The sequence below is a fragment of the Xiphophorus maculatus genome, chromosome 13 (genome assembly GCF_002775205.1).
Source record: "Xiphophorus maculatus strain JP 163 A chromosome 13, X_maculatus-5.0-male, whole genome shotgun sequence".
NCBI classification, from domain to species: domain Eukaryota; kingdom Metazoa; phylum Chordata; class Actinopteri; order Cyprinodontiformes; family Poeciliidae; genus Xiphophorus; species Xiphophorus maculatus.
Window position 1 is genome coordinate 5125757 of NC_036455.1, and position 16659 is coordinate 5142415.

General features: G+C 37.9%; 1 protein-coding gene across 1 annotated transcript in view; it reads left to right on the plus strand.

Annotated features, from left to right (window-relative positions):
* LOC102219972 (dolichyl-diphosphooligosaccharide--protein glycosyltransferase subunit STT3B) overlaps positions 1-16659 on the plus strand; it is a 103686-nt gene that overhangs the window by 58877 nt on the left and 28150 nt on the right. Inside the window, exons 4-5 of the mRNA XM_014474542.2 lie at positions 5062-5127; positions 15710-15809. Coding sequence (XP_014330028.1) covers positions 5062-5127; positions 15710-15809 — 166 coding nt within the window. The remainder of the gene's footprint in view (positions 1-5061; positions 5128-15709; positions 15810-16659) is intronic.

Consider the following 16659-nt stretch of genomic DNA (forward strand, 5'->3'; position numbering starts at 1 on the left):
GTGGTGACTTAAAAAAAAAAAAAAAAAAAAAAAAAGACGTTAACATTTGGGAAATCATTCCAGGTTGAAGGACAAGGGATATAAATGCTGCGTGCTTCCATACAAAGGACTTTATTGTTCCGCTGTTGTCCTACTTAAACTGACACAGACGGCCTATTCTGAATTTAAAAAGCTTTCAGAGACACAAAATGTTACTGACACGAGTGTTAAAATGGAAAGGAGCATGCATTTAAAAACAAAGAAAAGGAAAGCAATGCATCAAATGGTTGACAGAAAGCTGGCAGCTTACTTGCAACGATAAAATGGAAAAAATACACAGCTATGCAAAAGCAGTCATAGCCCTTGAACTTGTTCACATTTTGCCATGTGTATTATATCAGCATATGAATGAGTGTGCTATTGGGTGATTTTAACTAAAGTGCCTTGAGTGGTCAGTGCTACTAGAAAAATGCAATGTTTATTAATTAGGTGACATCTGAAGTCAACTTGTTGTACTGCTTTTTATAAGGGATCAAATAAAAATTCAAAGAAATGCTCAGATTTTAATTAAAATATTTTGAAAACCATGTTTTTTTTCCAGCCACTTCTCTAGTATGAACTACTTTGTGTTGGTAGCGCATAATTAGGTAGAAGAAATTCAAGAGGTTTAAACAATTTTGCATGGCTCTGTATATATACGAGCTATTTGTCTTGAAAACTGAGATTGAAAAGGAAAGGTAAGGAAATGGAGAAAACAGAACAGAGTTTAGTTGAGATGAATGGAGCCGCGCAGACTGCAGAGTCGGCAGAAAACTCAGCAGAGGGCTGCAGTTGATTGAATTTTGGAAGAGGTTAGCTGCAGCTTTGTTTCGACTCTTTAAACTGCTTTGCGACAGAATCCATCTATTGTCTTATAAAGTGGAGTTGTGCTTTTAGTATTTTCTCAAAATCGCTGGAAACTCTTTCAAATAATAGAAAGTGTCAGGAAGTTATGGTACTGTTCTGCCTTCACTAACCTTCAGCGACGCCTATAAAACATCTGCCATGACCGTTTCTCCCCTCATCACGTGTGTCTATGAGGTTGTAAAGGACACGTGTTCGTTTGGCTTCATCATAATGGCCTCTTGTCGTCTGGCGTGGTGGGACAATATATCTCGAAGCGAGGCAGGTGTTCCACACGGCAGCCATTGCCGCCTCTTAAGGCGTCATGTCATGAGCAGGGCAGCACCATCGAGAAAAATCTCGCTGCACTCATCATACGCCCATTCACATCTTCCCTTCAATTTAGCGAGGGCCCTGAAAAACAATCATCCTGGCCATGCCCCACTGCTTCCCATTATCAGTCTCATTTACCCACATTTGTTTTGTGGTTTTCTTGTCCTTCTCTCATCCTTCTCCAAGATTGTCTTGCGTTAATTGCCTTTGTCGTCCTTTGTCTCTGTCTTTATCGAGCGGCGTCTCCTTCTCCTCTTCCTGGTTATTCCTTGCTTACCTTCTTTTCCTGTATCATCCTATTGCTTGTTAATTTCTTCCACTTTATCCTCTTAGCATTTCATGAACAGCGTTGTTCTCTCCGGTCTCAACCCAATCTTCATTATCCAACTCTTTCATTTTAACCACTAAAAATCCCATTCAACTCTTTTCTCTTGATCTCTGTGTTTACCCCCCCAAACACACACACACATTCTCCCATAATCTATAATTGAATCCACTCACACAGAGGAGAGTTGCTCCATTTGTCTGCATAAGAACAACAGTCGCCCAGCACACAGTTGCACAGTGTCCCTCCGTTTCTTTAACCCTGCACACCATGACTGTATTGTTGGACCAGTAATTCCGTTCTTTCTCTTGGTTCATATTTAATTAGCTGGTCTGGTACCACACTGAGAGACTTGTGTGGCTAAACAAAGGCAGCAGCCCTGAAGGGTTTGGGGGGGTTGGCCACAAGTTGAACACCAGGCTGGATGCGGCTCAGCTTCACTAGTTTGGATGATGTCAAAGAAAAGCTGCAGATTGTTCTGTGGTTATTGATGTCACTCTTGAAGTGTTCCTGTGAAATCTGGAGACGTCTGGATAATCTTTACAGATCTGGATAAAGCCTATTTAAAAGCTACTCAACTCTAACTCCTTCTTTTTGGTTCTATATTAAAAATCTTTTAAAATTACAATTGTATGTATATTATCAGAAATGTCTTTAAAAAAGACTGAAAAATAATGAGAACATCTGATTTTTAGGTCCAGGAAAATAGTTTTCACATGAAAAATATGTAGCATCTCTGCTTTTAAAAGCAGTGAGTACTTCAAATAGAAATATTTATAGGGAAAGTTTAGCTGTCTTCAGCAGTTTTGTCTACTAAACTGATTAGCACTAGTTTTGGTTACACCTTAGCTTCTGTTTTTATTTTCTTCCTTCCATGGTTTTCAAAATGTATATCTCCTATCTATTCTTCACTGAGTCCCTTCAGCCAACCACTATTTTGTCCTTCTCCACTGACTACTGGCGAAATATTCTGGCCCCTACTGATAATTTGAAGTATCACCCTGATTTAAAGACCAGCTGTTATGAAATTTTATAGGATAGGTCAGGGGGTGAATAAATTTACCAAGAAACTCTTTTAACTGCTTATTTTAATCACGTAATATACCTTAACATGCATTAATATGTGGAAACCAACAGTGGAAACCAACTTGGCCCTACAGCAGAGGGTAACATCCATGGTATTCCAATCTCCAGTCAATCAACATAAAGGAAAATAAACTGCAAGTCTTATCCAGTTTTATTGTGCCTTGGAGGTTCAGTTTCCTAAGCTGCATTTTGTTTTACATACATTAGATAAGTTCTACAAAAAACATACTAATTATTCTGAATTACGTTGAACTTTGTTCTCCTTCAAAGTGGAGATTAAGATGTTACTTGATCACAACATATCAGTCATTTATGTTAGATGTCGTTTATGTTTTACCTTTAAAACCTGATTGTTTTGTTTGTGTGAGTGTAGATATCAGGATCTCACTCTAGATTTTGTGCAAGAAGCTGCTAATTTATTGTTCAAATCAGACCTGCATTCTTTGTAATGGGCAGTGTTCCCTAGTAAAGCGTTCCCTCCACAATGGGACCAAATTAGATTGATGGGAGTTACTGTGAGACAGGAAAAAACAGGCTTGACTGAATTTATTTTGTGTGTGTTAGTGTGAAAACGGAAAGCTTGAACATGAAGTAGGGCAGGGGATTTAACAGTCACAGTCTGACAGCAGAATATGCCCAAAGGTAAACAGGGGGTGGTGGGACAGATTTTAAACAGCCTGAATTGGTTATCAGTCGGTTCTGAAAACACACATCACCCATGGTCGCGGTTCTGAAGTGACCTAAATACAGTTCTTCCTACACCGTGGCACAGAGACCCGTTCAGGGTTTTATTCACACACACATTTGGTTTTTACCAGGAGGAAAGAGAATATATTCTATAATAAATTACTACTAAAATCTGGAATCAATGGATGATATTAAATATATCATTAAAGATGCATTGATAAAAAGATAAATGGATACATACCCTGATTAATTCACAGACACAATAGATTGTGTCTGTGAATTAATTAACAATTAATAATTGCCAAATTACAACATAGATGAAAAAATGTTTTACTAGAACTGTCAAATTCATCAAATTATGGGGAATGTAGAAGTTAAATGGAAGAACAAAAAAAGAATCCTGACTGGATTGAAATTGTTCAGTGAATTTTTTCCCACCATTTATGTCAATCTTCCAAGGAGAGAACAAACCTTTCACCTAACCGGGGCTTTAACTGTGTCGTCATGTCAACCCACATAAAGCTACGTATCTCTGAAATCTTCTGATTTCCTCCTACAAACAACTTCCTTGTTGGCAAGAAATCAGACTACTGTCTTCTGCCCTGTTCCTTTCGGTGTCGGGATATTCTGACCTGCTCCAGCTATATAAAGCATCGCTGCCGTTTGTAGCTTATTGATCCAGAGGTGTGTGTCGTGGTATTTGTGGACTGAAACTACCTTTGTCCAGGAAACATTGATTCCTTTTTTTCCCCTTTAAATAAATTAACCTTGCTTACTGCAATCAAGCTTCTTGACAACACATGTCACCCATTTAACCAGTCACTCTGAAATATGACTTCTATTGTCTGACTGTATGGATGAACCTTTAACAGTGTCTTTAATTATTAGCCATGTCTGTGTTTCATATCGGCTTCCATGTCTGTGTGCGGACCGTGTTTCAGGCTATGTTTAACATAATGTTCTGCAACAGAAAACTCTGATGTTTATGTTCATGATCAACAGAGATGAATGAAGGGTTTAAGTTGGCATGCTCTACTATATTAGATGTGAATAGGTTTATGGCTTGAAAATGTCATCTAATAGGAGAAATTAAGTAAGCAGAATAAGTCTGATCTGCTAGTAGTCTCAGGATTTCTACTGTAAATATAGCATACATAGTGGTAGGAGCTTGTCCCGCAATCAGTGGGTTGCCGGTTCAATCCTCTATGGGCAAGACACTTCACATGCCTTCTGGTGTTGGTCGGTTGGCCTGTTGGTGCCGGTGCATGGCAGCCTAGAACAGGTGTGGCTACTATCCAGTAGCTCACCGCCATCAGTGTGTGAATGTGTGTGCGAATGGGTGAAAGAATGACTGCAGTGTGAAGCGCTGTTGGGTCCTCTGGACTTGATAAAACACTAGTCCATTTACCATGCACCCATTAGTTAAACACCTGTTTGTCCAACACACATCTATTTGTCCATTTATTTGTCAATCATCCATCATTCCATCCAGCTATCAGACTGTATATTCGGTCTATCAATTCATCCGTCTTTTGGTCTGTTCATCAGCTGGATTGCTAGACAGGTTGCTTTCAATCCAGTGAACTATTTATTTACCTGTGTGTCCATTTGTCTGTCTGCCTTGTCATTCATTTGTTCATTGTCCATTCATAAGGTTATATTTGTCTTTTACTCTTACTGTTTGTAGTCTGTGAGCTGGTTTAGAACTTAAACATGTAGGAACCCTTTCATTGAACAACACTAAATTGTCTTTCTGTTCCTCTTTTCAGGTGAAATCTGTGAAGACGGGCTCAGTGTTCTGGACCATTGGCTGTTGTCTTTCCTACTTCTACATGGTAAGAGTTAGTTAAAGCATTTGCATTGTGTTGTCTTAGTTGTAATATGGATAAAAGTAATGATTAAAAAGTATTTAAAGTCACCATCATTGCCATCGTACTTCTGGCTGGACATCTGGACAATTACTGGTGTAAAATTAAAACTTGCTCATTGTCACACAAAATGTTGCAATTATACCACCAAACTGTAAAACATATTTTCACAATTACAGCTTTATTAAAAACTTTTGAAACCAGCAAAGAAACCACAGATGGTTCAAATTACAAAAACCACTCAGTTTTTGTAATTTGCATTCATCATCGACTAGTTTCTTTATCTTGATAAGTAGGCCTGTCGCAATAAACGATAAATCAATTAATCGTACGATAAATTAAAACTATCAACGTCATTTTAATTGGCATTATCGTCTCTTCCGGCTTTTTTCTCTTTCTGTTAATGACACTGAATAAAAAAACGGCTCAACTCCAGTGCTCTCCACTGACACCCCCTTCCCCCATTTCCTTAGTGTAAAGCCCAGTGGACATGACACCATCTTAGAGCTGTCGGCCCATTTTCAAAACCTGACAGACCACACATTAGCCGACAGAAATCCTAGGTATAACGGTTAGATCGATTCCGTTCCTGCCGTGTGGTGTCCAACAATGGGCACAAAATAATGGCTACAAGTCCAGTTAACTAATTTTAAAACCAGGCATTAATCAATGCTTTACTACAATCTACCTGAAATACATGTGGCTAGTGTCAGTGTAAAGTCCTGAGCGAATGAAAATCATTATAACCTATTTATGTCACGTTAGCGTAGAACAGCTGAAAAGTTACCGGGTTTATCAACTGCAGTAGCAGTTTCGCTCCAACTCCTCCTCTTGTCATTTCTATATTCTTTGCATGTTGAATAAACATTAATGTTGTTTCCACATATCATCTGTGTCAGCTGTTTGGGATTCCCCTCTGTAATTTCCCCTCAGAAAGCACAGGAGAATCCCCGCTTTCTGATTGGCTACCTGTCACATTCAACAGGCTGCATTAACCTCCCACTCGGGGAAAAACCCCTGATTTGGATCAGAGCAGCAACAGCAATCTATCATAACACACCACACAATCTTAGAAAGACCAACGTTTTAAGATTGTCAGAAGGGGAAAAATAGGAGCAAAAAATTGTGTAGTGTGAACTATTGCATCAGGTAGTCGATGTGCCCATCTTCTCTATTTAAATCTAATTATTACTGAAGGGCAACATAATATACAGACTTCATAATCTGCACTCTTTTGGTTGAATGCAGTATCCATTTCCACTTTGGCTTTATGTTTAGTTTTTTTTCAAGTGCGCTTTTTGTTAATGGAGACCGAGAATCCATTTTATTTTTGTTTTTGGTTGATTTGTTTATTTTGTTCATCAGTTCCAGTGTTAAGTGTTCTTTTGAAAATAAAGTGTATCTATCTTTGGCAAGAAATCACATGCATTATTACGTAATTTCCATTAAATCAGTGTATAAAGGTCTTCAAACAATATTATCGTTTATCGCAATAATTTTTGAGACAATTAATCGTTCAGCAAAATTTGTTATCGTGACGGGCCTATTGATAAATCAAAATTCTTGTCAACCCCACTATAAAGTTCATGCTGAATACACACTCGCGTCCCTGAGGTCCTTTGAGGAAAAAAAAAACCTTTCGAATTTGTAATTTATAATTTTTTAGTAAAAGTAGGTCTTTTACTGATAAGTCTGTTATAAACTAAATGTTTTAAAATACTTCGTTCTGTCCAAATAGAGTTTGGAAAAAAATATTAAGACAAGTCATTTGGGGGCTGAAAAACTGAAGTTCTTATTTCTCTTCATTTCAGTATTTGTGGGTCAAGATTTCCATAAATGGACGTTTACATTGTGCTTATCTGATCTGAAGCTTCAAGTTTTCATGCTCTCAGGATTTGCTTGAGGAAGTGTTTAGATCTAATCACCCGTTCAGAGGAACCCTTCGATCCAGATGTTTGCCTCCCTCAACATAATTCTTGATGCAAACTCGGGTCGTCATCCAGCTCCACTTTGCATACTGCAACCAGGAGCGTTTTTATTCAGATGATTTTTACTGTCATCCATTTTGCAGCAAAAAGATTCTTGTCTAAAAGGCAGAATCCAATTTCAGCATGTCATTCACAGAAACTTCCTCTTTTATGCTATCTGCAGCAGCAGCAGCTCAGACATTCTGAATCAGTCCAGTCGGCTCCGTCAGTGATCTCTTTAGCAGACCTTTCTGTGCATTTACAGCTGAGCTGTTCGTGTTTGACTTTTTATACCAGTGGGGCTAAAGTACCTCTGATTCTTCTATTGATTATATCACAGACAGAAGAGTCAGGCTAGATGCTCTCAGTATTGAATTTGGCCTGTCTGACATTAATACGTTGATATAAACATCAGATTATAATACATTTAAAAAATCAATAAGTCAGCTGTCATCTAATGTCACTTAAGCTTTCTGTTTGAAACCTTTGTCAAGTTGTGGCTTTTAGCTGTTGAGTTTAATCTTTGCAGTGTCTGTTTTGTGACACATTTCCCTCATTAATTATGGCTGTACCAGCAAGGAAGTGGTTTTTGATGTAAAGCTGGAGCTGAGTGCTTCTTGTTATTCTATGGTGTCATCAGATCACTGAAGGCTGTATGATATTTTTGCAAGTGCAAAAACTACTGCATTTTGGTTTTGTAAGAAACTAATGCAGAAATTCAGTACCCAGAAAATGATTGGCATGCAGCCTTAAAAAAGTAATACAAAAAAATACCACTAAATTTAATCAGTGTAATCACTGCAACGCAGTTGGTTTATGATTCTTTATACATACTCAACAATAAACTAAATATGCAATATTTCAATGGAACAAAGTAGTTCTATTTTTGTAGATAGGAGAAAATTCATTGTACAGTAGACTCCCACCAATTTGCAGCTCAATTTTGTGGATTTTTCTCTGGAACATATCTCCAGATTATTCACAAACTTGTGTGTATTCAGGTTTTTTATTCTTTTATCTTTTGGTAGAGTGTTCTATAATATTCAAGAAAAATGCTACTTGACACTTTGTTTGCAAGCAGCCAATATAGCAGTGGCATTCATGTTCCTTGGTGTCGATTGGCTGAATCACTAAGAGCGATGTTAGCTTCTGTGCAAGTGCCAAAACAATTTCCATTGTGTGTGTAAATGTATATTAACTATATTTGTTTGAACTGTGAAATTAGGCAGTTGTAAACATTTTTAGATCTCAGCTATTTGTGGGAGATTGTGGTCTTCAACCTCAATCAGTAACGGGGGTCCAATAGATCCAAAAAAAAGGTCTCGAATGTTATCTTATTATTATTACTATTTTTAGACTATTCCAAACAAAGTCTGTTTTATGAGAATAGTTACTGGCTATTTGATGCCCTTCTTGCTGTAAAATTGAAATAAAAGGCAATTTCACAGGAAGCATACTGTGCTGTACTGAACACTTCCCATTGAAGAGGGATATATTAAAATTTCTTCCAAAAAAAAAAAAAACCCCAAAAACTGAAAAAAGTTCCGCCTGCATCAGCTCCATTTGTTGGAGGGCCAATTTTGTACCATTTTTGAACTACGATTGGGGAGTACACAATTTTCCCAAGGGCTGCTTTGGGCCGGTCAATCAACGGTCTTTGGACAATCTTATTTTAAGGGACCAAGCAAAGCCCAAATACTGGAATGTTATGTTTGTGTGAGAGGATTACTTTCAGAGCCGCTATTCTCTGCTATCTCCTAACAACCTCCTTCTCACCCTGACTAAACACAGAGGACGTATATTCCTTCTCTTCTGCAACTTCATGGAAATCTGCAACAATTGTTAGTAGGTTTAGCCACTGCTTCCCTGCATTATTTATCAATTCAGACAGAATCCCATCAGGGGGTTGATGAGAGATGAGATAAAAAAGACAGTTCAGGCACTGTGCCTCGGCGACAGATTGTTTGCATGGGCGCCTATGAAAATCTCCAGCGTCTTCTTCATTCAAAACTAAAGCTATTTGGCCAGCAGCGAGACAGATGTCAAATCCAGCAGATTACCAAAATCCAGCTTCATCGATCACACTGCAGCGGGGGACTCAAGAGCCGAGAGATTACGGAGGGGGGATTGGTGTAGAGATGAATAGAATGGCAGACAAAATGCAGAGGGAACAGAATGGTGTACAGAGAGGTGCAAAGAGATCAAACAAGAGGACAAAGATGGAAAGAATACAAAAAGATAAGAGCTGACTTTATTGTCCTCGTCAGTAGCAGTGAAAACATTTAGTCTGTCTTCTTACTATGATCTTCTTTGTAAGCCCACACCTTCCTCCTTGTCCAAAGCGATCAGATGTTCCTCTCTAGACGAGTCCACCTCAAAGAATAATAGACCTGGCTTGGATGTCTCTATCAATAACATCGTTTGCTATGCAACCACCGACTGTCTGGCCTTCTAGACAAAGTGCTGGAAACACCGTATATTCTTTTAGTATGGTATTTAATCAGGATAAAGCCAAGGTTTTATTTCCAAGTGTGGCTTAACTGAACATGACACTTGATAAGGAGATACCAAAACGAACCGGGAGAGATCTTTTATTGCTATGACTTTGGATTATTTGAAGGAGAAATTGCAGTGGTGTTTGGGATTAAGACACAGATCTGAGCAATTTGATGGACTGATGGCCAGGAAAGTTCAGACCGTCGCTGGAGGCTGCAGATCATCTTCTGAGGTTGGAACCAAAGGGCAAAGCTGATTAGAAAATTCCAATTCCCTAAACCCTTCAGCATCTTCTAATAGACTAACCTGTAATGTCAGTGCCTGTCAAAAGCTCTTTAGCTCAATCAAATGCTGATTAAATGCTCTGACGACTGGGCTCTCACATGGCCTGCTTTAAGGGAAGCAACTTACCTGGACTCAAACATTAAACTGACAGCAAGACTTTAGAGATGGAGATATCCGTCTGGTTCTGACCAACCTGGTGGATGAAGGAACTCAAAGTCAATCATGAACATAGTGTTTTAACTCCCACACTACTACTTACATACTTACATTACATACTGCCCTCCACTGGTCTGTGCAGTACTCATATCTGCTGAATATGGAAAACAGTGGCCAAATAATTATAACATGGCAGAAAAATGATAAGTATTCAAATATTTTTACAAATAAGTGAATTTAGTAAATTTATATAAAAAATTTCAACAAACACCTCAAGGAAAAATAATACAATTTGCGCACATTTATATGTAGATTCATACTCAATTTTATTCCAATTCAATCATTATGAAAGAATGCGGTCAAGTTTATTGTGCCACTTGTTTATAAAGTCTTCTATCTGAGGAAACAGTGGAGAGGAGGAGGCCTCCCCTTTAACAGAAGGAACCCTCCAGCAGAAGCGGACCCAGTGTGAGCGATCATCTGCCACTACTGACTGAGGGTCTGAGATAACAGAGCATACACAACCTGAATAATTAACTTGAAAAGTGAGGTCTGCATTTGTATTTGGCCTTTTTTATACCAATATCCCCAAAAACAAATCTTTACAACTATTTTCCTACATAATACTTAGCAAAAGTGACATTTTATTGAAGAATGTCAACAAGAAATCCACGGTTGAAAGAAAACTGAGGCTTGGTCTGCTTGCCTCAAGGAATGTAGGGAATGCAGCAAACATAAGGATTAGCTCAGAGGAAATGAAAGTTTGTCTTCTTTGTCTGTTTAATTCTGTAGTACATAAACTTTAAACTGGATTTAACCCTGAACACCTGCACTATAAAACATGGTAGTGGCAGCACCATGCAGTGGGATTTTTTCTTTTCTTCCTCATGGACTAGTAAAGTAGTTACTCAGTGGGAAGATTAATTGAGCTAAACACACATTAGCTCCCATTAGGACAATGAGCCTAAACATACAGCCAGAGCCACAATATATTACATATTAATTTGCTAGATTGGCCTAGTCAAGGTCCAGACCTGAACACAATTTGTTGGAAGCTGGTTGAAACATAATGCTAAAGAACCACAGTTACAAAGATAGACTCAGTGGGCCGATTACAAATGTGCATCTTCATAGATTTCTATTGGAAAATAAATTGAAAAACCATACATCATACCCCTTCCACCTCACATGTGTTCACTAGTTTGTGATTATCATATGACAAATTGTGAAACAGGTTTATAAGCTGCAAATACTTTTGCAAGGCATGGCAAACTGAAAAAAACATGTTTTATGAAAATAACAAGAATAGTTTGTGTGTGAAGCTTCGTACACATAAGTGCATCTGCAACCTCGAAAAGGAAACCCTCGGCCTGTTGCATGGTGCGCTCTTTAAATCTTCTTCAAAGCACCTCTGTGGTCATCAGATAAGCCCAGCTTGAAGTGCAGAGAGCGATAACGGCTGCAAGAATGTTCTAAGCATTTTAAGATTCCTGCCCTCTGCTGTTGCAGTGTGGCTTTGGAAAACGGTTGGTTGAACCATAATTTGTCAGTGTGACCCACAGCGAGACAAGGACAGGCGGCGTCCCTTGACTTCCCATGGTCCTGTAATGTGGAATATGCCATGCTGTTCATTTAGGCTCAAATTGCATTCTTTGGTTTAACTGAGCAGACACTTGAAGCATTTTAACGCGAATGTTACCCCAATGTGGAAATATCTATCTGCTCAAGAATTGCTGATAAATGTACAAGATAAACATTTTCATGAATTTTGTCAAAATGTGAATATCTTAAGAGCCTTTATGTTTTTATATGCACACTTTCATCTAAGGCAAAATGTTCCTGAAGCTACTAAACAGATTCTCATGAAAGATAATCATGCACATTTGTTGCCTGGGCTTGTAATCACATTAGTGTTTGCACAACTTCCTTCATGCATTATTTATCGACAGCCATTATCAGGTCAAAGTATTTTTTGTGCTGTAGTTCACAGCCAGATACATGCAGATCTAATGAGATTCTCATCAGCCTCTAATTTTTAGCTAATTTTCCGACACCAGCTTCTAAAAATACTTGGAAAAGCAGTTCATCTGCAGAAAAAGGACCTGTACCATTTCATATGATTTGTGACCAAGACCATTAAATCTCAAATAACATCCGGATGACCACCCCTGCAGATTAACAATTTTTATCCTTTGAACTATTTAAAGTTGTATGAATTAATTCAATATCTGTAACAAAAAGCAAATGGCTTGAAATTAACATGATTGCATTTTCTACATAACATAAAATGTAAATTGGGGCTACTGCTAACGCTAACCTTAATTGGTGCTAAAACCAAACTAGTTTAGTCTTCAGCAACCCCAATGATTGTAATTTTGCCTTATTTAAAATAGTAATGGCAGATAATAACCAAACTTAATAACTGAGTTGTTTTTAATAACTGGCAATAAGACTTTTACATCACTGTTGCGGATTTTTCTCCAAGTCTGGACTCAGCTGTTCTGAAAATGTTAAATTCCAGATAATTTAACAAGGGGAGGGCGGTGTGGATACCCTTTCTTTCAAATAATTTGAAAACTGCATTTTGTGTTTATTTGTATAACCTTTGATAAGTTAGATTCTAAATGTTTCAATAAAAACAAAACTAGCAGAAATTTGCAAGTGAACAAATACTTCTGCATTGCACTAGAACTCACAGCAGGCTACTTAAACAGATTTGTTCAATTTAATTAAAAAATTATTTATATCAAGGGCCAATTAAGCGATGTAATTGGTATCTTCAAAGACCCAATAGGAAGCAGTCAGTCTTGGAAGAGATATCTGACTGAAGACTCGCTCTATAACAGTCTAATGGCTGTGATGAAATGCTAACAGCTCTATATCAGGGAAGTAGAGACGATATTCCACAGTTGTTGGCCAGCACTGCTAATCCACCTCGTTTGCGTTTGCCGCACCTCTTTAAATCTCTGTCTGGCCGTAGGATTAGAAAGCCGGGCGAAGAGACATTGGAGTCGGGAATATGATCCTTTCCCATTATGATCGATGGAAGAGATTGTTTGAACTTCCTCCTTCTCCATCAGATTTACTTTAGGATTAGAAACTTCTCTGAATTAATTGAACTTCAAGGGTAAATTTTCCACCTTTTCTTTCTGCAGCTTTGCATTTTCTCTGCCTTGCTTGAAAGCACTGCTCTCACTTATTGGTCATCTATTAAGAGCAGTATTTGGGAGCTGCTCAGACTGTTTTGGCGTGATGTTCAAAAGAAATTTCGAAATTCTGACTTTCTCCTAATCCTGCTGTGCGACTTCGTTTTGCCTGACTCGACAGTTCATTAAAAAATTAACACTGCAAGATGTTGCTGGTCGCCCCTCGCTGTGTCTGCAGTGTTTTCGTCAGTTCCCAGATAGCCTTGATGAGCTGTTCCTGTGTCAAGACTGAAAACGAATGTTAAATTGAAGTCATCTTTGTTGTTCGTTCAAGTTCTGGTTCGCAGTCTTCTAATTGGTTGTCACCATTTGAGACAACAGATGCGAGTGACTGCCAAAAGATAATTGCACCAGGAAGACGCTTATTTAGATTTGTTTTTAATTTTTCTGCCTTAATATTGCACGAGGATCTCCAGCTTTCTGTAAAAAAAAACTTGCTTGTTTCTCCTGTGAATATGAAATCATGATAAATGCTTTGTTTTATCTTCCTTTGCTGGAGCAAAAGGGCTCTATTTAACAAGCTGCTGTGGGGAAAAGAAGGATCAAACAATTTGCATTAATGTAATCACCTTTTCAGGTTTTGTTTTCTCGCATATTCTGCTCTTGTTTTATCTGTATTCTTTTATTCTTCTGTAATTACAACTCAATTGCCTGTCAGTTTATTTGCCCTTTGCTGTTGAGACACACAGATGATTAAAAAGTTGTTTTAGTGGAGTTTTATTATGGCCCACACGTCAGACACTCTGCTGCCTAGCAGACCTCAACAACAGCTTTGGTCGTCTTTTAGTGGAGCATATTAAGTTTACTGGTGCATCAGAGATTTTACATCTGACATGTGAAGTGTTATCGCTTCGTTTTTACAGATTCTATTTTAGTTGGTGTTTATAGCTGTGTGTTTGTGCCCAGTAAAGATGCAGTTTCGGAGTCTGCTGTGGGAGTTTTGATGTGGGAGTTGATATTTGGAAGCGGTCTCTTGGGCTCTGAGGGACTATTAACAGTTTTTTTGTGGAAAAGAAGTTATTCTCTACATTTAGGAATTTTAACAGATTATCTAAATTTAATTTGCTTCTTGATTGTGATTTTGAGTGTTCTTTGAGTGTACTATTTTGAAATAGTATTTTGATGAAAGAAAATAAAGCAGCTTGTAGTTGTGACACAATTAATAAATCTGGAAAATCAGATTATTTTATGTTCGATCTGAGGAACTAAGGTCAAGGTAAACTTGGAGAATTTTAATATTTTGAATAATTGGTGAGTCACTAGGTCTTTGTTATTCAGGCTGAATGTCTCCAGCCAGACTTGTTTGAACAAGAAAAAACCCTTTTTTCTTTTAAATTATTCAGTTTGATTAAGAAGACACTAGAAGAGGCCATATCAGGTTCAGATGGTGAGTTTTATTTTATGCTCAAAATCCTGCAGTTTTGTGTCTTTGTAGACAATTTTTCAGACTAAAGGCTTCAATGTGGATTTCATTTTCTGGCTTTGCAAAGCCATAAAGATCTGCTGCCAACATGAAAGCTCTTTTATTTAGACTTTTCTTTGGAGTCATCTGCAACAAAAAAAATTCTTGTTATGGTTTTACAAGTTAGTGCTGTAGTTCAATAGGTGGAAACAGATAGCAGCCACAAAAATCGATGCCTTTCTCATTTTTTATTTTTAGAGGTTTTTTAAAGCTTTTTCCAATTTGTTGCATCTGTTTCCTTGATGTGGAGCCAAACCTCTACTCTGAGATTTCCCAAAGTCTGCCAACATGTCCAAATCCAACAAGACCCATAACAAAAAAAGATTGAAAGCTGAAAGGAATACGACTGAACGAGTGAAGGATTGGGAATGCAGTCAAACTTCCTGTTATCAGCTGAAAGCCTTGCTCTCCCCTGTTCTCACACCCTATCGTTTCATAGAACTTGATTTCCTACTTTTCATCCCCGTTTCTTCTTCTTTCTTTTATTTTAAATCTATTAAATATTCTGTAAATTTCAGTCTTCCTCACTCAGTAACAGCATCCACATCACAGGGCATTCACTAATCAGAAAAAATATATATTTTTTACCGTTCATCTTTCCAGTCATAATTTGAGCTGGAAATATGCTGATATCTGTGTGCATCACTGGTTTGTCAATTTCTCTCTGAGGAGAAATAAATTTGTAGAATTTTTAATTTGAAAATCAACTGTTTGGGTTTTTTTTTTTAGTGACAACCTATTGATTTGTGGATGATTGCAAACTACATATTTTTTTAAACCAAGAGTTTCCTTGCTGTACGATAATGTCTCAGCTGGCTGTATAATCAAACTTCTTGCTGACGTCTTGTTAGAGTTACTTATATATGTAAACCTGCTTCTAGAACTTTGTCTCTGATTAAATGTGAGAAGAAAACAAGAGACACTGATTATCTTAGTGTTTGCTTACTGACATTTAAATGTTTTTCTGTTCCTTGTAGGTGTCAGCATGGGGAGGTTACGTGTTTATTATCAACTTGATTCCTCTGCATGTGTTTGCACTGCTGCTGATGCAACGCTACAGCAGAAGAGTCTACATCGGTAAGGGTCACACAAAGCACAAGCAATTAAATTAAAATATATATTTTTCTGTCTGACCTCGTATGTAATACACCCTCACAAATGGTGTGTGAGATGGAGACATTGTTTTCAGAACCTTTCCATTCAGAGACATTGTTTTCAGAGATCCACAGGCGTTTCCAAACACTGTTGCCCCTCAGCATTTGACCCCCACAACAGGCTTCAGGGCCCGGTCACATCTGTAGTCATTACTGATAACCCCAGGCGTTTCATCATCAACATAGCAGACATCCACACACCCACACGCCTCTTCACAGTAAAATCAGCCACCTGCTACCTGACCCTCTTCACTTTTTTTGCGCAAATCAGCGCCTAGCATCCCAGTTCCACTCACAGCATTCAAACCACCTCAACTTTTCCACATTCGCTCACTTGAAGATGGTCACAGATAAAACTGTTAACATGAAGGAAAATGTTAAATAGTTTTACCATTTTAACAAATAAAAATCTAAAACAAGCAGGTTTGGGTTGTGAATCAATGTCTCAAAGATCCCAGTTCAGTCCAGCATCTGGAAACGAGAAAACAGAGGCAGTGATAACCAGCTAAGACATGGACCCCTGCTGAACTGACAAGTTGGACATTTCTTGATAATAAAATTAGTGGGACAACAAATTGCCCCAGTACTCATGGCTATAAACGATAATATTATTGTTTTTATCATTTTCTGTTGATTAATAATGGCATAATAGTACAAGTTCACCCTCTCAAAGACCAATAAACTTTCATTCTGTAAACATTTACCACTTGAACTGGAAGATATTTTAAATACCCAAAACGATAAATAAAACGTCAATAAAAACTATTTACAAC